This window comes from Sapajus apella, unplaced genomic scaffold (assembly GCF_009761245.1).
Source record: "Sapajus apella isolate SASKATOON/1434 unplaced genomic scaffold, GSC_monkey_1.0 scaffold113, whole genome shotgun sequence".
NCBI classification, from domain to species: domain Eukaryota; kingdom Metazoa; phylum Chordata; class Mammalia; order Primates; family Cebidae; genus Sapajus; species Sapajus apella.
In genome coordinates, this window is record NW_022437053.1 from 5,631,025 (window position 1) to 5,655,520 (window position 24,496).

The 24,496-nt window shown below is 50.5% G+C and overlaps 1 protein-coding gene across 2 annotated transcripts in view; it reads right to left on the bottom strand.

Annotated features, from left to right (window-relative positions):
* The window catches only part of CYFIP1 (cytoplasmic FMR1 interacting protein 1), a 105,325-nt gene that overhangs the window by 59,021 nt on the left and 21,808 nt on the right, over nt 1–24,496 (bottom strand). The window contains exons 2-11 of one of the 2 annotated variants that reach the window (XM_032259985.1): nt 14,847–14,961; nt 14,159–14,284; nt 13,997–14,086; nt 12,012–12,089; nt 11,726–11,827; nt 10,426–10,607; nt 6,761–6,857; nt 6,542–6,670; nt 4,282–4,386; nt 1,012–1,103 (exon numbers count right to left, since the gene is read on the bottom strand). In XM_032259985.1, the coding sequence (XP_032115876.1) occupies nt 1,012–1,103; nt 4,282–4,386; nt 6,542–6,670; nt 6,761–6,857; nt 10,426–10,607; nt 11,726–11,827; nt 12,012–12,089; nt 13,997–14,086; nt 14,159–14,275 (992 nt within the window). In that variant the 5' untranslated portion in view covers nt 14,276–14,284; nt 14,847–14,961. The remainder of the gene's footprint in view (nt 1–1,011; nt 1,104–4,281; nt 4,387–6,541; nt 6,671–6,760; nt 6,858–10,425; nt 10,608–11,725; nt 11,828–12,011; nt 12,090–13,996; nt 14,087–14,158; nt 14,285–14,846; nt 14,962–24,496) is intronic. The other variant, XM_032259984.1, reaches the window with a different exon arrangement.

Genomic DNA, 24,496 nt, shown 5'->3' on the forward strand with positions numbered 1-24,496 from the left:
TGCACATGTCACATCTGACATACTGTCAGTTTCTTCTTGTTTTCTTTTTCTGAGGCAGGGTCTTGATCTGTTGCCCAGGCTGGACTGCAGTGGAGTCACCTTGGTTCACTGCAACCTCCACCTCCCAGGCTCAAGTGATCCTCCCGCTTCAGTCTCCCAAGTAGCTAGGACTACAGGTGTGTGCCACCACTCCAGCTAAGTTTTGTATTTTTTTGGTAAAGATGAGGTCTCACCGTGTTGCCCAGGCTGGTCTCAAACTCCTGAGTTCAAGAGATCCATCCACCTCGGCCTCCCAAAGTGCTGGGATTACAGGTGTGAGCCACACACCCTGCCCTCTTTTTCTTTTTTTTTTTTTTTTTTTTTTAAGACAACCTTTATAAAGACTATCACCCACCACTGTCCGATAGGGATCCCTAGGATGATGAAAATGTTCTATATCTGTGCTGTCCAACACGGTAGCTACCAACTACTGAACATTTCTTTCTTTCTTTCTTTTTTGAGTTTCACTCTTGTTGCCCAGGCTGGAGTGCAACGGCATGATCTCGGCTCACTGCAACCTCTATCTCCTGGGTTCAAGTGATTCTCTAGCCTCAGCCTCCCAAGTAGCTGGGATTACAGGCAAGCACAACCATGCCCGGCTAATTTTTGTATTTTTAGTAGAGACAGAGTTTCTCCATGTTGGTCAGGCTGGACTCGAACTCCTGACCTCAGGTGATCTGCCTGCCTCAGCCTCCCAAAGTGTTAGGATTACAAGGGTGAGCCACCGCACCCAGCTTACTACTGAACATTTCAAAATGTGGCTGTTCTAAGGATATGAAATTTTCAATTGTATTTTTCAATAAACTTAAATGTAAACAGCCACATATGGGAAAGAGGCTACAATACTGGACATTCAGCCCCAGCCTGGGATTGTTAACAGTGTTATCTCTACATAAATAAGCAGGATGTTCTCAAACTGCATGTTGAGGACACTGAAGAAAGCTCAAACGGGTGGCTTTTCTCTCCTCCTACCGAGATTTATTTTCCTCGTAGTGGGCGCTGGTCTTGATGTATCTTGCCAGTTCTATTTGCATGTCCCCAAATAGTGGAACCACCTGGAGTTGCTGTATTCAAAGAACAAAAAAATAGGGTCATTATGTATGTTTAGTCACCAAATACATAAGCACAGGGAAACTGTGCAATGCTATTAAGTACTCTGGTTTGAATGCTACCTCTGCAAATAATTCATTATAAAAAAACTGTAAATAACTTCTACATTCGGTTTGAGAGGAACAAAATACAATTTTAAAACCAACATCTACAAAACCTATTCAAATGTTAAAATTAGCCTACCCTGTTGCTAGATTCACAGTCACGAAGAAATCAGCGGTATTTCTATATACGAGCAACAATTAGAATACCAAAAATTAAAGAGAAATACTTTGCAATAGCACCAAAAATAAATAAATAAATAATAATGCATGAGTAAATCTAACAAAAAAATGTGCAAGACCTCTAAACAGAAACACTACCCCGTAAATTCTACCTCTAAACAGAAACACTACCCCATAAATTCTACCTCTAAACAAAAATACTACCCCATAAATTCTAGAGAAGGTTCTCAATAAATGGAGAAACAGATCATGTCTGTGCCTAGGAAGGGTTCCTATTTTTTAAACGTCCATTCTCTCAACATGGATCTATCGTCAATCCCAAGCAATATTCCAGCAGAAAAAGAATGGTTTCGGGGGGAATTGTGTGTAAATCAGGAAACCAATTCTAAAATGCATTTCCAAAGATGAAGTGATGATACCTGAGACTATCTTGAAGTGTTGAGAAATGTTAAGTTTATGAATACTGATGAATGCTGAGTGTATGACAGAATGTATTGTTTGCTAGGAAGAACGGTGGTAAGGAAAACCTAGCCAACCCCTGCCCCAGAGTAGAAAACTACTTGGGGCATTCCTAAGCGGCAGGACAACGTATAAATATCGTACGCCAGTTAAAACAATTACATAAGACACCTGCCCCTGCCCCTGTGGCTCCCTTGCGGAGAATATTTTTGTTTCTCTGTGATCAGTGGTAAGCAGGCACCAGCTGCCTACTTGGTATATTTTGTGTCATGATAAAATACCAATTATTGTTAATAATCATCACCTGTTCAGAGAATAAATGCGTGGATCAGTGTCTACTCAGGGCCTTCAGCCTGGAATGCTGTCAGCCCCTGAGGCTCTCTGCTCAGAAGGCTGTTGTCCCCGTCAGCACTAGATCCACTTTGCTGCTCTATCTGGGTGTCTGCCTCTCAATTCCTTCAGCACTGGGTGGGGATATCTACGGCCAAGCTGGCTCACAGTATTAAAGTACAAAACTGGAAGACACACCCTTTCAGATGAGGAGACCTGTTAGAAAGCTATAACCATGAAGGCAGTGTGGCCTGGAACAGCGGGGGAGCCTTGTGGACAGGACAGAGAACCTGGACAGAGCCGCAGGCAGATTCATGACCTCAGCAGCACTGCAGAACAAGGGGCTCTGCAATAAATGGGCGGGCCCAGCTGGGGAGCCACCCTGGGAAGGATCCAAGGACGTGAAACCCCCATCTCCTACCATGCACAGAAGCCAGTTCCAGGGGGGTGATATCCAGATGAAAAAGGAAACAGAATGCTTCTGGAAGCTAACACAGCAGAAAAGTCTCATGAGCTGGATGTCAACAAAGCTTTATTTAGGCGGACATTAAGGAAAAGATTCATCTATGGAACTATACTAAAATTACGAACTTCTGCTCAGCAAGCAACACCATCGAGAAGGCAAAAAAGCCACTGGAGGTGGGAGGAGGGAGGGAGTATATTGGTCAAAGCATGCAGGTTTCAATTTCACAGCTCAGGTAAGTTCTGGAGACCTCATCTGTTCAGCAAGCAACACCATCGAGAAGGCAAAAAAGCCACTGGAGGTGGGAGGAGGAAGGGAGCATATTGGTCAAAGCATGCAGGTTTCAATTTCGCAGCTCAGGTAAGTTCTGGAGACCTCATCTGTGGGACAGTAGTTATGGTTAATAATGCACTGAAAGCCTGAAATGTGCTGAAAGAGCAGAGCTTAACTGTTCTCATCACACACAAAAATGGCGTGTGAGGTGATGGACATGTCGATTAGCTTGAATTCATCATTTCACAACAGGTATGCGGATCAAAACATCACACTGTACACCATAAACATATATAATTTTTATTTGTCAACTATATCTTAACAAAGCTAGGAAAAAAGTGAAAGGGTGATCCTCTTGGGGAGAATACGTGTATGTTAAAACTTAAGGCCAGGTGCAGTGGCGAGGCCCCTAACCTCAGCACTTCGGGCGGTCAGGGCTGGGCAACATAGGGAGGCCTCGTCACCACCGAGTTTAGAAACTAGCCAGGCGTGCTGGCAAGCGCCTGTAGTCACAGGTACTTGAGAGCCTGAGGTGGGAGGAATCACCGTGGCCTGCTACACTCCAGCCTAGATGACAGAGCAAGTGCCTGACTCAAAAAAAAAAACAACAAAAAACAAACTAAAAAAAAATCTCACTTGTACCCAACAAAGGACATGTATCCAGAGTATATAAAGAACTGCAAATCAACAGGGAAAAATGAGCAGAAGTCTTGAAGTGGCACACCACAGAGGAAACACACTAGTAACATGGGAGGCCACGAGGGAAACATGAACAAAACTACAATGAAACACTAGCCAATACAATTGCAATGACGTATTCATCCTCAGGATGCCCAGCCCCCAAGATAAAATAGTGCTCAGTGCTGGCAAGGATGTGGCACCAGGGAGTTCTCTCTCACTGCTGATGGGAACGCAGATCAGGACACCTGTGCTGGAAAGTCGTCAGGCCGTAGGTAACTACTAACCCTGAAAACAGACACGCCCTGTGACCCCCGGTCCCCTCCTGGGTGTGCACCCCACAGTGGGCACTCAACACTGGAACAGAGAAGTTACGGTGTAGTCGTAAGATGGAAAGCTACACCACGATGGAAAGTTATGAGTTAGAGCCACAGGCTCCCTCCAGGACGCACCTCACCAACTGGTGGCTGGTGACAATTCCCTTTGTATAAAGCTCCACCCAGGCAAAACCAGTGCGGCACAGAAGGACAGAGCGAGGTTGCCTCTGCAGACAGGAGAAAGCGCGTGCCCCCAACTCCACCCAGCCTCAGCATTTCCTGATGTAGATCACGGTTTCACACAGGGTTTTCACACAGGACTCACTTCCCCAAAATTCACACTGCACACGAGTCAATAAAAACATTGATCTAAAAACATGTAGCTCACCTTGAAGTACTTGTCGATTTTGGATAAGTTTATTCTTTTCTTGGCATCTAACTTATAGATGTTACTGACACTCCCATCCATCAGGTACAGACCAAATCCCATCACCTGAAAAGCCACAAAATGAAGGACGCGATAAAGCTCAGAACTGCAAATTTAATTACCCATAAGGACTTACACTGTAACAGCTGACAACTTCGACGACAATGCGAAACGTACCACAAAGCTCTATCTTTAGGCTGCTCGTCTGGTCCTCAGAATGCATCACTTCATCCTCACTGAAACCGTGCTACAAAGTGGGGGTGGGTTTCTAGGCTGGCTGCTAGAAGCTAAAAAAACAAATCCTCCACTAGCGTAACCCGAGCAGTAGGGCTATCCTAGAGCTGTTAGCTTGGTGCAAAAGTAACTGGTTTTTATGCCATTAAATGTAATGCCCAATGTGTAGCCACATGTAACCAGTTACATTTTGGTGTATGCAAACTACAAATTCTTCTTTTTTTGAGATGGAGTCTCGCTCTGTCATCCAGGCTGGAGTCCAGTGGTGCAATCTCAGCTCACTGCAACCTCCGCCTCCCAAGTTCAAGCGATTCTCCTGCCTCAGCCTCCCAAGTAGCTGGGAATACAGGCACCCATCACCATCATGCCTGGCTAATTTTTTATTTATTTTTTTTTTTATTTTTAGTAGAGACAGGGTTTCACCATGTTGGTCAGGCTGGTGTTGAACTCCTGACCTAAAGTGATCCAGCCGCCTCAGCCTCCAAAATGCTGGGATTACAGGCATGAACCACCACGCCCGGCCAGAAACTAAAAATTCTTAATGTGGACTAGCCAACTGCATGCTCCAGTGCTCCACAGGGGCTTGTGGCCACGGCTCCCACACCAGCTGGTGCAAACACAAGGTTTCTGCTGTCACAAAGCACTCCATGGACAGTGCTCCTTCAGCCCTGAGCTCCTGCCAGTGCTCTCCTGCTCAGGAAGAGTCTGGGAGGCTGGACTGGTGGGACACCCAGCAAAGGGTCCCCCAAGGTCACCCTGCAGAGGTAAAGAATAGAACTGCCGCCCATCTTTCCTGTGAGGAACGCAAATGATAGCCAGGCATGACGGTGATGGGCACCTGCAATCCCAGCTACTTTGGAGGCTGAGGCAGGAGAATCGCTTGAACCCAGGAAATCGAGGTTGCAGCGATCTGAGACCGCGCCACTGCACTCCTGCACTCCAGCCTGGGCAACAGAGCGAGACTCTGTCTCAAAATAAAGAGAAACACAGATGAAAACACAGATGATATGAAAATAAAGAATATGGTGAACCAACAAAAGGCTACTTTAATTGTGATGGATGACACAGGTATCGAAATCCTAGGAATCACATCCTTGACAAGTAGAATCTTGGATAACCTCTGTCACAAAGCAGCTTAAAGACTGGGCGTGGTAGCTTACACCTGTAATCTCAGCACTTCGCAGGGGACAAGGCAAGAGGATTGCTTGAGCCCGGGAGTTCAAGACCAGCCTGGGCAGCAAAGTGAGACCTCATCTCTACAAAAATTCAAAAACTTAGCTTGGCATTGCTGCCAGTGCCTGTGGACCCAGTTACTCAGGAGCCTGAGGCAGAAAGATTACTTGGGCCAAGGAGGTTGATACAGTGGGCTGTGTCTTCTGCATCACTGCACTCCAGGCTGGGTGACAGAGCAAGACCCTGTTTAAAAAAAAAAAAAAAAAAAAAAAAAATGGCTGGGTGCAGTGGCACAAGCTTGTAATCACAGAGCTTTCAGAGGCAAAAGCAGGAGGGTTCCTCGAGCCCAGGAGTTTGAGAACAGCCTGTGCAACATAGCAAGATTCTCTCTCTACAAAAAATTTAAAAATTAGCCAGGCATGGTGGCATGCACCTGTAGTCCCAGCTACTTGGGAGGCTGAGGTAGGAGGATCGCTTGAGCCCAGGAGGTTGAGGCTACAGTGAGCTGTGATCGTGCCCCTGCACTCCAGCCTGGTCAGGAGCAAGACCCTGTCTCAAAATAAAACAATAGAGCAGCTTAATGCTGAGAGAATTTTTGGACCGGATCTCCTGGATGGCACGTTCTCCCAGGGTCAGCGTGTGACACACTTGTGGGTATGTGAGAGCCTGTCGTGCAGGTGTGTGCAAGAGCAGGGCGCTGTTCACGCACACGACAGCACGCGAATGAGACAAGGCTGGCAAAAGGGCTCTAGATAAAGCAAGCACAGCCTACTGACAAGAGCAAGGCCGTCCCTCGGCAGTGCCACACACGTACTTTGAGAAGCATGTGTTTCTCACTGGGCGTCAGATACATCCTGTTCTCATAGTAATCCACACACAGATTCACGATGTCTGCCAGGAGCTCTTCGTAGCCAGGAATCACTTCGAGCTGCTGCTGCAGAGACTGAAACGCAGAGCAAGAGACTCATGCACGGGCCTGGTGCCCAGCCGGCAGCTGAGCCCGTCAACCTGAGTGTGCAAACACCAGCCTTACCTGTGTGATCTTGTTGTGATTGGCCAGGAACATGGACAGATTCTGCGATTCCTGGATGGACTGCGGATCTGCCATTTTACGTAGAAATTGAGCAGCCCTTTGAAAACAAAAAGAGTTCATCCCAAAATGCACCAATGTGCCCCGTAAAAAAAAAAAAATGCCTGGTTTGAATGGGATCCCTTTCCTCTACAGTCATCTGCAGAAATGTGGATTGATCTCAGAGGCCAGCCATGATTTCAGCCTTTTCAGGCACCTCTGGCCCTGTACTCCAGGTCAGTCTTCTGCCAACTTAGACGTGTCTTGCACAGCCTGGGACAGCTCTCCACCCTGATGGTCACAGCTGATGGGCTTCCTGCAGGGCCCCTGTACACTGGTAGACGCCCACCTCATCTAGGGGCACAGGGCTCCTGGACTCTGAGTCTGAAAAGAGTCACTGCCACCTCCGTGACTCCTACAAGCCCTGCCATGAAGACAGTTGGCACTGATGAGGTTCTCTGCTGGAACCCTCTGGACCACACCTCCCCAGGCCACCTCAGGGACCACTGGTGTCCAAAGCCCTGAGACAGAGCCCTGGCTTTTGCCACCAATTTGTAGCTACACAAGTTGGTGTGCACAAAAGGACCCATACAATGAGGCCCAACAATACAAAACCACAAGGCCACGCTGAGCTGTGAGGTCTGGCAGAGCAGGGTGAAGGTAGGGTGTGAGGATTCTGATCATCTAGGGCTGGACCCCCAAGAACGTTGAGTGGAAACGGCCCACATACGGATAGGTGTATGCAACCCAGAGCCTTGCAGGTTTAGTTTTAAAAGGTCCCATGGCAAAGACTGATAACTTATCCCGACCTTCATTTCTTGCCCTTCCTCTTTACAAATGAGCGCCACATTTCCATGCAAGAAAGACACATTCCAGGGAGCCCCACACATTCCGTGTGCCTTGCCTACCCTGCAGCTGGCTATGGCCATGTGACCACAGACGGGGCCATGAGATATAATGCAAGACACTGACAAGCACTCACTCAAAAGTTTACTCATAAAGGAGCGTGGAGCCCATCTTTCCCGCTTCTTCCTGCTGACTGGAATGCAGAAACGACAGCTAGAGCCTAAGCAACCATCTAGGACCACGAGGCAACACATGAAGCAGAACAGCAGGACAACAGGAGCCTTGGGTCCTGAATGCTGCAGAGCCCACAATCAGCTGCGGACCACCTAAGTCAGGACTTTTCAGGAGACAGAGAAACAAACTGCAATCTTTTTAAAGCCACTGTTATTTCACTGGGCTTGAATTAAACCTAATATTAACTGATACAGTAACATTCCTTGCCTTTTAAAACATGTTTCCTGGTCCAAGCATGGTCACTCAGACCAGTAACCCCAGCATTCTGGGAGGCCAAGGCAGGCGGATCACTTGAGGTCAGGAGTTTAAGACCTGGACAACATGGTGAAAACCCATCTCTACTAAAAATACAAAAATTAGTTGGGCGTGGTGGTTCACCCATATAAATCCCAGCTACTGGGGAGGCTGAGGCAGGAGAATCACTTGAATCCAGGAGTGGTGGAGATTGCAGTGAGCCGAGATCACACCACTGCACTCCAGCCTGGGCTAGTGAGATGCTGCCTCAAAAAAAAAAAATTTCCTTTTTTTTAAATAGACATAAGAGTCTCACTCTGTCAGCCAGGCTGGAGAGCCGTGGCACAATCACAGCTCACTGTAGCCTCCACTTGCCGATCTCAAGTGATTCTCCAACCTCAGCCTCCTGAGCAGCTGGGAGCACAGGTGCATAACACCATGCCTGGCTAGTTTTTTTTGGCTTTTTTTTTTTTTTTGTAAACAGATGGGGTATTTCTATGTTACCCAGGCTGGTCTCAAATTCCTGGGCTCCAATGATCCTCCTGCCTCAGCCTCTCAGGGTGCTGGGATTACAGGTGTGAGCCATTGCACCTGGCCATGTTTGCTGTATTGATTTGAGTACTTGCTGAGGCAGCGGGTGGGGAGACTAAGGAAAGGGTCAAGGATACTATTTTCTATTCTCCTCGAGCCTCACCATAACCATACGAGTGTCTTGGCAATGACACTTAGAAGAGGTTATACTAGTAGGTACCAGCAGGTACCAAAAAAGTCAGGTGCACGTGTGAGTGTGTGTGGCGGGGGTCTTGGGAGTGATGGTCTGGGAAGGTGAACCAACAGGGGTCCCAGACAGAGGTCAGAAGAAGAGGCAGCTGTAAGAGCTATGGAGCTGCCCCAGGCCCACTGTTTGGTGCTCAGGGGAACATGGAGGTGGCGAAGACACTGGGGAAGGGGCTGCTGGAGGGGAATCCTCCTCGCCACCACCTTGCACAAAGCAGCCCCATCTGTAAAATGTTTTACAGACTAGACTTTAGAATAAAGGCGCTGCTGCTAAAAGGAAAAAAAATCCACAACTTTTAAATATTGAAAACCACTGATGCTGGCCATCTCCCCTATTTCCCTGAAAAGCCAAAACAGTGGCTGAGAAGGCTGCTGAATATCACACAGGACTGGGTTGTTCGGCTGGGACCGTGCGCCCACGCCAACCGGTGAGTCCCGGGGCCAGAATCCCACAGATGCTGTTATCAAACAGGGACCCTTCAGGCTTCCAACCCGAGAGGGGCTCACAGGTCAACCCGAGGACTTTCTCTAGTTCTGAAGATCTAGGCTTCTGTGCAGAGCTGGTGATTTTAGGTGACAAATGGAACACTGCCTTATTTCACACGAATGAGGCTTAAAATTCTGCCTGACCTAGCCTCATTTTGTCCCAAGTGGGGTATTTTTTTTTTTTTTTATAAAGACATAGCAACAGTTGTATGACTTAAAATGAAACATAACTAGAGCATATTGAGATGCAAAGTAAGGTCTCTTCAAATTTAATTTTAGAGCTGAGATGCCTCACTGAGTAGAGGAAATAGAAGTCAGCATCTCACTCCAGCAAAACATGTCTTCAACAGCACAGAGCACAGGCTAAGCAGAACCAGCGCATCGGGTGGGAGCCAGCACGCCGTCTGCCACCCACCACCCCCCAATGCTCCAGGAGCACACACACCGGGCCATGCCCACCTCTTCTGCTTGTCTTGTCAGCATCTCTAGAAGCTCTGTACATCCAAAAAGAAAACCGCCAGGGACAGGAGCTGCATGGAGGACCCTGAAGCGCAGTGTGACCTCAAGACACCCCGTGACTGTGCATGGGCCCTGTCCCTATGATACTGGGAAGGTGGCTCACATGCTGGGGACTCCTCCTGGTAAATGACCAGCACCAAGGAATGAAGCCCTGATGTCCAAGGGGCTGCAGAGGCTACATGGCACCTTGCCAAGATGCTCCCTGAGCCCGATGCCTGCGTTGTGTGAGCTGGGCCTACATCTTGTGCGTGTCTGTCTTCGCAGGGGCGCAAAGGTCCTCCATGATATGTGAGGACCGCCAGGGTGCCCAGAGCCTGCTCTAGCTCTGCAAAGCCACAGGCACTTATCTGCCGGCTCCCCTCACCTTATCCCTCAGAGCAGGTGCTCACACAGCCCGGACACTAAGGAGTAGCTGCTGCCTGCTGGAAGTGATGACTTCACACATACGGACACATAATGTGCTACGTGCAAGACAGGCCACAGAGCCGGGTGCTCGCAGGAGGCCCGTGGTGTGGCACAAGGCCCGCGCTCACCTCTTGTATGCCGAGTGGTCATTCTTCACGCTGCACTTCATGTTCTTCAGCTCGTCCAGCACCGCGAACATGTTGATGAACTTGCCCAGCGTGATCAGGTAGGCTTCCGACACAAAGTCCTTCCTCCTCTCCGCGTGGCACAGGCGCCGGACCTCCCCACAGAAGCGCTCAATGGCGTTTCTCTGTGCAGGGGAGGCAGGAGGGCAGAAAACTGCAGATCAGTGAGGAGCCGATCCCATGGCTTCCAGCACCTGCAGGCACTGCTCCTCATTAGAAAAGTGTTTACAGCGTGGGCAACCTGCCCCTTACTGAAGGCAGCTCCCGATGGCCTGTACCATCATCACCTGTTTTACACTTTACCAACTACGTCACTAAAGTAACAAAATCCTGCTGATTATTTCAGCACAATTACTGGGTAAATGCTCCCGTAAAACATCTGTAAAACTCAGATACTCTAATTTTCAGAAGTGAAAAGGGGAGGGATGTTTTCCTCTTGGTAACTTTCAAGGTAGAACAAAAATTCATTTTCTAGTTAGTTCCATCTCATCCCTTTGCTAAAGGACACCATCATAAAAAATATAGATGTTTCCAAAATACTTCTTTAAAAAGCATGCCTAACCAAGGCCAGGGTGAGGACCACCAAAAATGGACAGTCAGGTTGAAGCTGACAGCAAATAAATACATGAAAGACCAGATGAATCAAAAGTACAAACTGGCCGGGAGTGGTGGCTCACGCCTGTAATCCCAGCACTCTGGAAGGACAAAGCAGGTGGATCACTGGAGGTCAGGAGTTCGAGATCACCCTGGCCAACATGGGGAAACCCCATCTCTACTAAAAAAATAAAAATCAGCTGGGCATGGTGGCAGGTGCCTATAATCCCAGCTACTCGGGAAGCTGAGGCAGGAGAATCACTTGAACCTGGGAGCGGAGGTTGCAATGAGCCGAGATCACGCCACTGCACTCTAGCCTGGGAAACGGTGAGACTGTCTCAAAAAAAAAAGTACAAACTGGCAGAAAGTCAAAGCATTGTACTTGAAAATGACAGAAAGCAGACTCCATGAGGAAACACGAATTCACTCTCAGAGAAGAGAAGGGAACCACAAAAGGAGCGCTGATTCCAAAAGGGCACGTGAGACTTCAGACTGTCAAAGGCTTTGGTCCCTTCTGTCTCAGGGACTGTCACGGTTGCTTCAATCTGCAGGCACTCTGTTCAGGGCATTCACAGTGGCCGAGACGGGCAGGAAGGCATCAGCAGCCCGCCCCTGGGTGTTAGACCCCCAGATTATTTTGCCATTTTACCTGGAAGTACATAAAATTCATCAGTTTTGTGACCTCAGGCTCCAGAACCTCCACGGTTTTCTCATAAATTTCCACTCTGTTAGGCTGCTCGTTACATTTCACCTGGGAATAAAGAAACAGGGATGACATACGAGGCTTCAGTCCAGCCAGAAGCAGCCCTGGGCTGCTACAGCTCGAGATCCCGCCCTGCTGTGGAGCAAGAACTGGGAGGAGGGTGGGCCAGGCGTGCGGGGCGGGGCGGGCCTGGCAGGGTGTCGCCGGAGGGGAAGAGACAGGGGGCGGGCACCTGCGGGATGGCCCGGGAGCAGCTCCTCCAGGTGTACAGCATGACAGCGTATTCTTGGCCCTCCTCCAGCATCTCGTTCTGCAGCACAACACAGGGCAAATCAAAGGCAGGCAGGGGAATGGGCATGGAAAGCAGATGCCAGTTGCTAGTATCTAGACAAAGCGCCATAAACTACCCTGAGCACCGGAGCCTGCATGCCAAGAGACAGCTGCGGAGAAGCTAGGGACGCTGAAGTATGGCGCTGGGGGCCACGGTGACCACCCAAAACACCCCACAGCTTCTGCAGGCGAGAGGGGCATCTCTGAGGGGTGCCACAGGCGCCTCCAACCAGCCCTGAACAGCCTGCTGGCCACGAGCCCTGCAGCTGAGAACACAGGCGGAGGGCTCGGGGCAGACGCCACACCCGGTGCGAGCACACACAGCATCCTCGTGGCCTCTTCAGCAGCTCAGAGGACCGCCCAGTCCCAGAGGACAAGAGGCAGGGCTGCCAGCCCCAGGTGTGCCGAAGGAAAAGCTAAGAGCACGCCCACAGCACTGAAAATCTAGGCAGGGTGTCCACGGGAAGAGGACTGTCATCACTGCTGTAAAACTGCTTTTGCTTCCCATTCGGTTTTTTTTTTTTGAGATGCAGTTTCGTTCTTGACAACCAGGCTGGAGTGCGGTGATGAGATCTCGGCTCATGGCAACATCTGCCTCCTGGGTTCAAGGGATGCTCCTGCCTCAGCCTCCCGAGCAGCTGGGACTACAGGTGCCTAGCACCATGTTGGGCTAATTTTGTATTTTTGGTAGAGACGGGGTTTCACCATGTTGACCAGGCTAGTCTCGAACTCCTGACCTCAGGTGATCTGCCCACTTGAGCCTCCTACAGTGCTGGGATTACAGGTGTGAGCCACCGTGCCCGGCCAACAGCATTTTTTTTTTTACATAATAAAAAGAGATAAAAGGGAAAACTAAGTAAATGTGCAGAAATAGTTGAATTGTGCACATTTACAAAATGGTTTACGTAGCCATTAAGGATTGCTTTCTCTGGCACATTTTCATGACATGAAAATATTCTTGTCCAGACGCAATGGCTCGGGCCTGTGATCCCAGTACTTTGGGAGGCTGGGTGGGCAAACTGCTTGAGTCCAGGAGTTCGAGACCCTGCCTCTACACAAAATATTAAAAAGTAGCTGGGCGTGGTGGCATGTGCCTGTAGTCCCAGCTACTCAGGAGGCTGAGGCTGTAGTGAGCCTTGATCACACCACTGCACTCCAGCCTGCACAACCTGAGTGAGACACTGTCTCAAAAAAAAAAGAAAAAATGTTCATGAGATCATTAAAATGCATAACTAGATGGGTGCGGTGGCTCATGCCTGTAAACCCAGCACTTTGGGAGGCTGAGGTGGGCAGATCACCTGAGGTCTGGAGTTTGAGACCAGCCTGGCCAACGTGGCAAAACCATACCTCTACTAAAAATACACAAAAATTTGCCGGGCGTGTTGGTGGGCGCCAGTGTCCCAGCTACTCGGGAGGCTGAGGCACAAGAATGGCTTGAACCCGGGAGGTGGAGGTTGCAGTGAGCCAAGATCGCACCACTGCACTCCAGCCTGGGTGGCAGAGCAAGACTGTCTAAAAAAAGAAACAAAAAAAAAGGAAAAAAAGCAGAACTATAATAATGCGATTCATTTATAAATCTAAATCCCACATGGCGCACACCTGGTGTGTGTGCGTGCAGATCTGGACAGGGAACGAGCATTAACGGGACGCCCACGAAACACTGACAAAGGTTTTCTCTGGGCCAGAGACACTGAATTTTCAGAAAGAGTGAGCATTGTTTTTATACTAAGAAAAACAAAGACCGTCTTAAAAATACAAGGCATTTCATTCCCTTTCTTCCCTTTTTCCTCACTGCATAGCCTACGGGATAATACCAAAAAGTATACATCTCCCCTTCACCAAGCCCTTCGCTTTGTTCCCAGAGAGAAACAGACACAGCAGTGTTACCATGCTGGAGTGGACGGTGGCTTGTTCAATGTATCTCGCGATGCCAGTGACAAACGCATTTCTGTCTTCAAAGTTAGTGTTGAAATTTGGCTGAAAGGAAGAGGAAAACCGTCACGTGGGGTCGGAGTGCCGGCTGTGCGCCCACAGCAGCTGGGCACCCACCTGGTAGAGCAGCGAGGACGGTGGCGGCTCGATGCAGGGCTGCTGGTCGGGCAGGGGCAGCTCCTCCAGGAGGTCCACGTTGGACAGCGCGTCCTCCAGCGTCACCTGGGCCGCCATCCTGGGCTGGAACGACACACAAGGACCCCTGTTCTGTGACGAGGAAGGGGCACCTGACAAGCTGCGAGGTGGGGTGCCCAGGCCTCCAACCCCTTCCCGCTCTTCTGAGGGCACTGGAGATGGCTGACGTGGCATGACCAGTCCTTGGAGTCACGCATCCCTCAGGGCACACAGACCAGTGGGCTGGGAGGCCCTGTGCAGCTTTCCTTCCACACTCACTGAGAACAGGCTCTCCAGGCATCTAGGAGGGTCACAGTGTCCGCCACCCCTCCCACTGTGGGGGCCGCCCCATCCCAAGTTGCTGGTGCTGAGGATTCTGGAGGCTCTGACTACCCCTCACAGTTCCGGAGGGCTAGCACCTCTCCTACGGCACATCTGCCCAGCAGAGCCTCCCTGAATGCGGCCACCTCCCAGGTGGTGCTCTAAACACTCTAGGGACTGACATAGAAAAGACAGGTGCACAGACAGGCTGAGATCACAAAGAGTGGGCGGTGGCTGCAGCGGACAGAAAGTGCCACGCTGCAGCTGGAGCAGAGGTGAAGAAATGAAGGCAGAAATTGTCTAAACACACCAGTGCCAGCTCCAGGGGGAGGGGGCAATCTGCCTTCTGCTGAATCTGCTCCAGTCTCAAGGGTACTCAGGGGCAGCCCTGCCCTGGAATGAGACCAGAGGCAGGTGGCGGCATTCTAAGAAGGGAAGAGCAGCAGGTGGCCTGGAGGAGACACTGAACAGAAGGAGCCCCAAGTCTCTCCTCCTCCAGCACGGGCACAGGCATGGAGGTGCACAGCAGGGACCGGTAGCCAGTCCCGGTGCACTGGCTGAGGGTGGAGAAGGGAAGCCCTAGTGTACAGAGGAAGAAGCTCAGAAGAGACAGCTGACAAAATTGCTCATGAGCTTTGAGCCCATCCTCAAGCTGCATGGGTGTGGATCTGATCCTCTCCACACCCACACCATGAGACCACAGCCAGGTGGCCACCAGCGGCACACAGGGGACAGGTCCAAGAGGCAGAGCAGGGGCTGTGAAGCCAGAACTGACACGGAGCTGCCGCCCACTGAAGGCAAGTCTCCTCCAAAATAAAAATATCAGCATCCTCCTAGCATTTTAACAAGACCCAGATCTTGTATATTGTAATACCCAACCATCCACTTACAGTCCAGACCAGTCAGCACACAAAGAACGAGCAACGTCTGAGCTCCTGCGGGAAAAGACAGTCAGCAGACTCCAACTCCAGAATAACACAGGTGTTGCAATGACCCATCTGACTTTAACGCAACTACTGTGTTAAGAACTGCTCTAATGATCATTCGCACTTCAAACTGAATTAAAAAATGGAAATCAGCAAACAGCAAGCAAAAGCAAGATATAAAAAGAACCAAATGGAAATTTCAAAACTAAAAGACACACTACTGAAATGTTAAAAAAAAAAAAAAAAAAACCTTGGGAAAGATTCAGTGAACTTGAAGATAGAGCAATGTAAGTTATTTAATCTGAATACCAGAAAGAAGGCTGAAAAAATGTGGGGGCCGCTGGGACAAGAGAGTCTGATTTGTGTCATGAGAGTAAACGGAACAGGAGAAAGCAAGCTGTGATGACACAGCTGAAAAAAGTGACAGAAAACTCCCTACATTTGGAAAAACACTTTGTCGACAGATTCAAGAAGCTCTTGTTTGGATCCCAAACAAGACAAATTCAAAGAAATCCACACCCAAGGCCGGGTGCAGTGGCTCATGCCTCTAATCCCAGCACTTTGGGAGGCTGAGGTGGGAGGATCACCTGAAGTCAGGAGTTTGAGACCAGCCTGACCAACATGGAGAAACCCCATCTCTACTAAAAATACAAAATTAGCCGGGCGTGGTGGTGCACGCCTGTAATCCCAGCTACTCGGGAGGCTGAGGCAGGAGAATCGCTTGAATCTGGGCGGAGGAGGTTGTGGTGAGCTGAGAATGTGTCTTTGCACTCCAGCCTGGGCGACAAGAGCAAAACTCCAGCTCAAAAAAAAAAAAAAAAAAAAAAATCCACACCCAGACACGTCACAGTCAAACTGCTGAAAACTAAAAGGAAAACAAATGTTGAAAACAGCAGGAGAAAAGTGACACCCGACAGAACAGAGCCGTGGTGAGAGGCCTGTGGATTCTCCCGGGACCAGGCAGGCCAGAGGGTGGACACAGTGTGCCTACGCCTGAAGGGGGAGGTGCCAACTTGGGATCCTACCTCACGGCGGAACGTGCCCTCCGGGAAGGAAGGTGAAGCCAGGATGTGGGCAGAGGAGGCAACTAAAGAGCACGCCAGCCGGCCCGCGGTTCAGGCTGACAGGAAGCGAGGTGGAAGGAGGCGTGGGCCGGGACCCATGAAGCAGAGGCAGCAGCCAGGGTGAGCAGCAGCGTGCCGGACAGACAACGACCCCACAGCTCTTCAACAGTGCTTGGTGGTCAAAAGCAAAAATCAAAGTACTATCTGATGAGCCTTCCCGTGTACACACATGTAAATGACATAAATACATAACATAAATTATAACATACTTCTAGATATATAATTGTATAAATCATATTACGGACAACCAGCTCGGCCGTAGACACCCCCACCCAGGTGGCGCTGAAGGTACTGAGAAGCACACACCCAGAGAGAACAGCAAAGTGGGTCTATCCAGGGGGCCAACAGCCTTCCGAGCTGAGAGCCGCAGGGGCTGACAGCACTGCAGGCTGAGGGCCCGAGCAGACTCTGGCCCACGCAGTTCTTCTCTCTGAACAGGTGATCGTTATTAACAAACAGATGTTTGGTATTTTCTCATAACAAAAATACACCAGGCAGGCAGCTGGTGCCTGCTTATCACTGATCACAGACAAACTAAAAAGTATTCTCCACGAGGTAGCCACAGGGGCAGGGTCAGACGTCCCGCACTTAAGGAATTGTTGTAACTGGTGTGTGATATTTCTACATTGTCCTGCCCCTTTAGAATGTCCCAAGTGGTTTTTTACTTGGGGGAGGGGGGCAGCAAGGTTTTCCTTGCCATCATTCTTCCTGGCAAACAATATATTCTATCATACACTCAGCGTTTCTCAACATGTTATAAACAAGACAACAGTAACGTAAAAGAGCGGGGTAAACCCATATGGGGTAAGAGTTATGTGTACCACTAGACGCAGTGAAAAGCAGACTTCTCCCATGCTAAGCAGAATGTGAAACGCTAATAAGCATGGCCCTGGAAATCCTTAGAGCAGCCTCTGAGGAGAGCTGTACAGCCAGGCGTGCTGGTACACGCTGCAGTCCCAGCTACTTGGGCGGCTGAGAGAGGAGCACTTGAGCCTGGGAGTTCAAGGCCTGCCTGGGCAACACAGTGAAACCCTGTCTCTTAAAAAAAAATTAAAGGTTCTTTTTAAAAAAGCTATCGAAAGCAAAATAGACAACATATAGATAATTCAGAATAAATTAAAACAGAATACTATGTTTAAAAAAACCTCAAAGGAAATACAGCATTGATGAAGATAGCGATATAATGGAAGTCAGAGAATAAAATGGTAGACCTGAATAGAAATATATTGATAATTAAACTATGATAATCTAGCCGGGCGCGGTGGCTCAAGCCTGTAATCCCAGCACTTTGGGAGGCCGAGGCGGGTGGATCACGAGGTCAAGAGATCGAGACCATCCTGGTCAACATGGTGAAACCCCATCTCTACTAAAAATACAAAACATTAGCTGGGCATGGTGGCGCGTGCCTGTAATCCCAGCTACTCGGGAGGCTGAGGCAGGAGAATTGCCTGAACCCAGGAGGCGGAGGTTGCGGTGAGCCGAGATCGCGCCATTGCACTCCAGCCTGGGTAACAAGAGCGAAACTCCGTCTCAAAAAAAAAAAAAAAGAAAAAGAAAAAAAAACCTTCTTCAATATGATAATCTAAAAACACCAATGAAAAAAGATTGTCAGAATAGATAAATAAAATCCTAACCCAACTTTATACCATGTATACAATAAACTCACTTCAAATATACTGGTACCAGTAGGTAGGTTGAAAGCAAAAGGGCAGAAAGATGGAGCCAGGCCAGCGCTGGCCAAAAGGAAGCCGGGGTGGCTATGTCAGCAGCAGACACAGCTGGCCTCAGAGCAAGGAACTTACGGAGAGAGAGAAAAGAGGTGTCAGCTCCCCCAGGGGCAAGAACAACCCTAAATATGTACGCACCCAGCCAAAAAGCTTCTCATTACTCCAGGCAAAAACTGACAGAGCTGGAAGGACAAATGCCATAGCCACCCACGAACATCAGTGTCATTTTCCGCAATTTCAATCACCGGAGGTCAACTACCCTCAAAAATATTAAAAGAAAAACTCCATTCATGAACAATTCATCAGTTTTAAATAGTGCGCTGTTCTGAGTGAGGTGATGAACTCTCAGGAGGTCCTGCTCCTCCACAGGTACAGGAATCATCCCCTCGTCCAGTGTGACCACGCTTTCTGTGCAGCCTGCCTGCGAGCCACTCAGTGGCCAGCCACGTGGCCAGCACGGGACTACAGCGGTGTCGCCAGGCTGGAGGTCACGCTCAGCGGTGGCTGAAGGGGCATCGCGATGCCTGTGCCCTCACCTTGCCACAACTGCCACATCTCACCGCGGGCACCACAGGGAGAGCACCGTACCACAAGGTATTCTGGGAGACCACATTCATGTAACTTTTATGACAGTACACCGTTACAGCTGTTCTATTATTAGTTACTGCTGTCATCTCCTACCGGGCTTATTTACAAATTAAAGTTTATCACTAGTATGCAAGTGTGGAAACACACAGGCTCTGCGTGGGAGGCTCAGGCATCCCCCAGGAGAGTTGAGCCAGCTCCACAGCCATGAGGGCACAAGTGCAGGTCGGTCCCCAACGCCACCCATCCTCTCAGCAACTGACTGGAATCAGGGAGAACAGAGGCACTGGACCCACTGCCAGCCACCTGAACCACCCTACCCCACCGCCCCACATTTAAGGGAAGTCCCGTGACAGCAGCAGGTTAATTCTGCATGTTTCTCACTAGAAATCTACATGTAGCAGAAACTCTCATCCACTTCCTCCTCCATCACAGCTTCCTGTTCCACACATTTCAGAAAGGAGAAGTGCGGGGCAGCCTTGGCCGGGTGGGGGCACCGCTGCAGAGCTAGCAGAGGGGGCCTCGTGTCCACACAGACAGCTGCAAGCTGACATTGCTCCGAGAGGCCAGGCCCCACAGGGGCTGCCAGTGTCCTGCGGCTCCAGCCCAGAGTCCCTGAGTCTGCCCTTTCTGTGGCCTGAACCAGACAGTGCCAGGAGAGGCCTGGGGGCGCGTCCAGGCCCCACACAGGTCAGCGGATCCGCGAGAAGACAGCTCGGGAAGCAGCCTGGGAAGCCACAGAGCCCACATGGCACCCACAGGGCCTTGCCTCCTGACCCCACGGTAGGGGAGGGTGGGGAGGAGGGCCTCAGACAGCCTCAAGGAGAACCGCTCGTGCCTCAGCCGTGATTCATCACAGCGACACACTGATGTCACACCCACGGAAATACACCAGATGCGCAGCTTGTTCCACGTCAGTGCTGGCGGACTTTCAGAGTCTTGTTCTGTTGCCAGGTTGGAGTGCACAGGCAGGACCTCAGCTCACTGCAACCTCCACATCCCGGGTTCAAGCGATTCTCCTGCCTCAGCCTCCTGAGTAGCTGGGACTACAGGCTCCCACCACCACGCCTGGCTAATTTTTGTATTTTTAGTAGAGATGGGGTTTCACCATGTTGGCCAGGATGGTCTTGATCTCTTGATCTCGTGAACCACCCGCCTCAGCCTTCCAAAGTGCTAGGATTACAGGCGTGAGTCACCGCACCCTTCGTGGACTTCTTTCTTTGTATAGAAATAAGAGTATTTAAGCTGGGTGTGGTGGCTCACGCCTGTAATCCCAGCACTTTGGGAGGCTAAGGTGGGAAGATCACCTGAGGTCGGGAGTTTGAGACCAGCCTGACCACTGTGGAGAAACCCCGTCTCTACTAAAAAATACAAAAAAATTAGCCGGGCGTGGTGGTGGGCGTCTGTAATCCCAGCTACTCGGGAGGCTGAGACAGGAGAATCACTTGAACCCAGGATGTGGAGGTCACAGTGAGCCAAGATCGCGCCACTGCACTCCAGCCTGGGTGACATGAGCCAAACTCCGTCTCAAAAAAAATAAAAGTATATAAACACCGCACGATTCCGCTCATATGAATTACCTAAAGCAGTCAAACTGAGAGACAGAGAACAGTGGTGACAGGGGCTGCATGGTGGGCTGGGGAGCTGGTGTTTAGCCACAGAGTTTCCACATACAAAGATGAAGAGCTCCACACAGACGCAGAGGTGGCTGCGGAATCAGGTGAATGTACTCAGTGCCACTGAGCTAGACACCTACAACGGTGAAGACAGGGTAAAGTTTACATCATGCCCATTCTAACACAATCAAAAACAGCAACGGTGTTGCTGATGAATCAGGAAACATTGAAAAGGAAAAAGAACACTTATCGTCAATCATCCTGTCATCCCTTACAGAAACAAGGTATTATCATACAAACTGCTTTGTGGGCTGCTTTTTTCTCCCAGCTTCCACGCACGCCTCAGGTCATCAGTGCACCCCGCAGACTGCCGCCTGGGGCCCTGCAGGGCAGACTCCTGCTCTCGCCTGCTCTTCACAGCTTCATTTTTCAGGTTTTTCAGGATCTTAGCCCTCCCACGCCCGCCTTGGTGTGTGAGGCCAAGCAGCTGGCACCACATGAGCACGGCCTGGGCCCGGCCCATGTCCGAGGGCCCTCTGTCCATGCGTCTTCCACAGATGTGACCCTGTCACACAGACTTAGAGTAATCGGTGCTAAATCCCAGTCCCCAAGGTCTCAGCCCTGGCAGTGTGGGTGCAGGGTCTGGCCCGGGCACCATCTGCAGAGCCAGCGTGGGGGCCCTGGTGGTGTCCACTCCACACGGGCACCTCAGAGCTCACGTCTCATCCCATCTTGCTCTCTGAGTCCTCACCGTCCCACCTCCCATATCTCTTCCCAGTTCATCTACTCTGCTCTATCTGTGACTGCTGCCAGCGGACCCTGCACTGCTCGTCAGCACCCTACTGCTGGGGACAAGGTGGTGTCTGGCTGCAGCCGCCCGGGCCTTGCGATTCTGTCTGCCCTCCGTTTGTCCTCCCATGAGTGCCACGTCCCTCCCATGGGGATTTTCCCCAGGACCGCATCCACACACCCTCTAGTCTCCTTCCGTGTCTACAAGACGCCTCAGTTCCCAGGCAAGAGCACCAGGTCCGGCCTGGTCACTGCAAAGCTGGTGTCCACCGCCCCTGGGATAGAGCCTTGGCTGTATCTGACCAGCCTTTATAAGCGGCACAAATATCCAACAGCATAATTAAAGTTATGTATTTGGAACGGCGGGCAAACTGTTCCGCTGGCGCTACCAACCAGCACTTCAGAGTTTAACAGCAGGATCACATTTCTGTCCCTGCTCGTTCAGCTCGCATGGACAGGTACCCTGATGTCCACTGCTCGGGGCATGGTCAGAGCAGGGCAATGGTGAGCAGACACGAGGGAATACCACGTGAGGACACAGAGGGAAGGTGGCCATTCACAAGCAGAGGCCAACCCTGCTGGCCCCCTGATTCAGACTCCCAGCTCCAGAGCTGAGAGAAGGAAATTCCTGCCTGATCTGTGGTGTTTTGTTAACGGTGGCCCTAGCAAACAAACACAGTGCCAAGAACAGGTCAGGCAGAGTCGCCCAGGCAGGACCTGGATTCCCTGCACTGTCTGCCGGGTAAGAACCCACACGAGCTAGTATTTTGCTGATCAGAAGAACAATACGTGCTCCATGCAGAAAGGGCACACCGCTGGAAGCAAAACAAGCCGGCTGGACCTGCAGGAGCTTGGCCACAACGCGCCTGCGTGCCACAGTTCCAGTCATCCGTGTCCCCAGCCTCCCCAGGCGGAGAATCCACCTGAAAATAACATGCCCAGCCTCAGTTTATGTTACTGAACAATGTAAAGAGATGTTTTTTCCTTGCTTGACTGATTCTCTATCAGCAGCAGTTCTCAACCCTCAAGTTTGATTCCAAATGCTATAGCTTGTCAGTGATAAAAATGAATTTAAATATGGTAGGAGAACTGCTGTTTTAACAAGCCATCAATTCGTTTATTTTATAAATTTAATAGTTTTTAAAAAAAATAAAGAGTTTAAAGGAAGACACACGCATCATACTTTGCTACTCTTCAAATGACGTTCTCTGCCGGGCACGGTGGCTCACAAGTGTAATCCTAGCACTTTGGGAGGCCGAGGCAGGCAGATCGCAAGGTCAGGAGTTTGAGATCTGTCTGGCCAACATAGTGAAATCCGATCTCTACTAAAGACACAAAAAATCAGCCGGACTGAGCGGCAGGCACCTGTGATCCCAGCTACTTGGGAGGCTGAGGCAGGAGAACGGTGTGTTCCTGGTAGGTGGAGGCTGCAGTAAGCCGAGATGGTACTAGCGCGGTCCAGCCCGGGCAACAGTGAGAGACTGTCTCAAAAAAAAAAAAAAAAAAATGATGTTCTCAGTGTGCCGGGGTCAATCTCCGAGTGTCTCATGGCAGCTGCACAGCATTTGCAGAGTGAGCAATATCCACCAGCCGGCAGACTGGCTGGGTGTCTGAGCTCACACCATGCTGCACACCTCACTCACCTGCTCCATCACGGAACCCCAGGTGGGCTTCAGGGGACCCATGGCGGGCAGGAGGCCGAGGTTCCCAGTGCTACCCACTGGAAGGGCAGTGCCCACAGGGCATGCTGGGGGCTCTATGGATCCACCTCCTCTCTTCCACATGTCACTGGCTGCCCCTCAGACTCATATCCACCCAGATGCAGTCTCAAGAAGTGGTCCTCATGGCTGCCTTAAGGTGGAGGTCCCCCTGACACACTGGCAAATGAGTGGAGGGAGGCTGGGCAGGGTCGCCAGCTGCCCCAGGGCCACAGCCACAGAGCAAGGATAAGAACCACCCCGACCCAGTGCCAGGTGCCCACCGAGGGGGTCAAGGCCAGAGGCACAGACGTCCACACGGTGACTTTCCGAGTACAAGTGCAGGCGCTAGAGACTGGCTTAGGCCTGAGGACAGAGGCAGCACAGGGCTGGACCATAGACAGAGCTGCCCGGGGTGGGCAGAGGGCAGGGGCCGGGAAGGCAGGGGAGCAGGGTCAAGGACCCAACCCCTTTCCTGCCCTGCTGGCCCCAGCAGAGCCCTAAGGATGCTGGAGAAAGTTGGGGACAGCAGGCCGGGGGCAAAGGCAAAGGAGGCATGGACCAGCACGTCCACCAACTAGGAAACAGGTGGACACGCCCAGGCTCCTGGCCCTTTACCCATCCAGATGTGGCCAGCCCTCGCCCACTACCCTGCAAGCTCACGGGCTCAAGGCATCAGCCAGTGCCTCCCCATACTGCCCTTGGGGAACCCCGTTCTCCACACAGCGGAAGTCCCAGGAGAAGGGAGGGTGATTTCTGTAAAACTTCACAGTCATCACATGCTTCAAAACAAAGAACAGTGAATCACAGAATTTTTTTTAAAATGTGATCTGGGGTCAGGCACAGTGGCTCACGCCTGTAATCCCAGCACTTTGGGAGGCTGAAGCGGGTGGATCACTTGAGTTTAGGAGTTCGAAACCAGCCTGACCAACACGGTGAAACCCCATCTCTCCTAAACATACAAAGTGAGCTGTGGGGCGGCACACGCCTGTGATCCCAGCTACACGGGAGACTGAGGCAGGAGAATAGCTTGAACCTGGCAGGCAGAGGTTGTGGTGAGATGAGATGGCGCCACTGCACTCCAGCCTGGGCAGAAGAGTGAGACTCTCTCAAAAAATAAAATAAATAAAATAAAATAAAACAAAATGAATGTGATTTGGTTCTTTCCCCTGTGTCTGGGCAGCACGAGGGCAGGAGCTGGGAAGAAAGAGATTCTCTCGTACTCAGCAGGCAGCTCCGTCAGGAGTTCATCACCCTGAATCCTGGCATCACTCAACATGTTGAAAGTGAAAAAAGACGCTAGGCTGCAAAAACAGATGGAAGCTAAAGCAGCCGAGGCTCACTTTAACCTGGAGATTAAAAACGGAAACGGAAAAAAAAAAAGCCTGTGTGTACGAGCGTGTGTGTGTGTGGCTTCCGTAAGCAGCATCCCTGGGAGAAACGTGTTTGTGTGTGTGTGTGTGTGTGTGTGTGTGTGTGTGTGTGTGTGTGTGTGT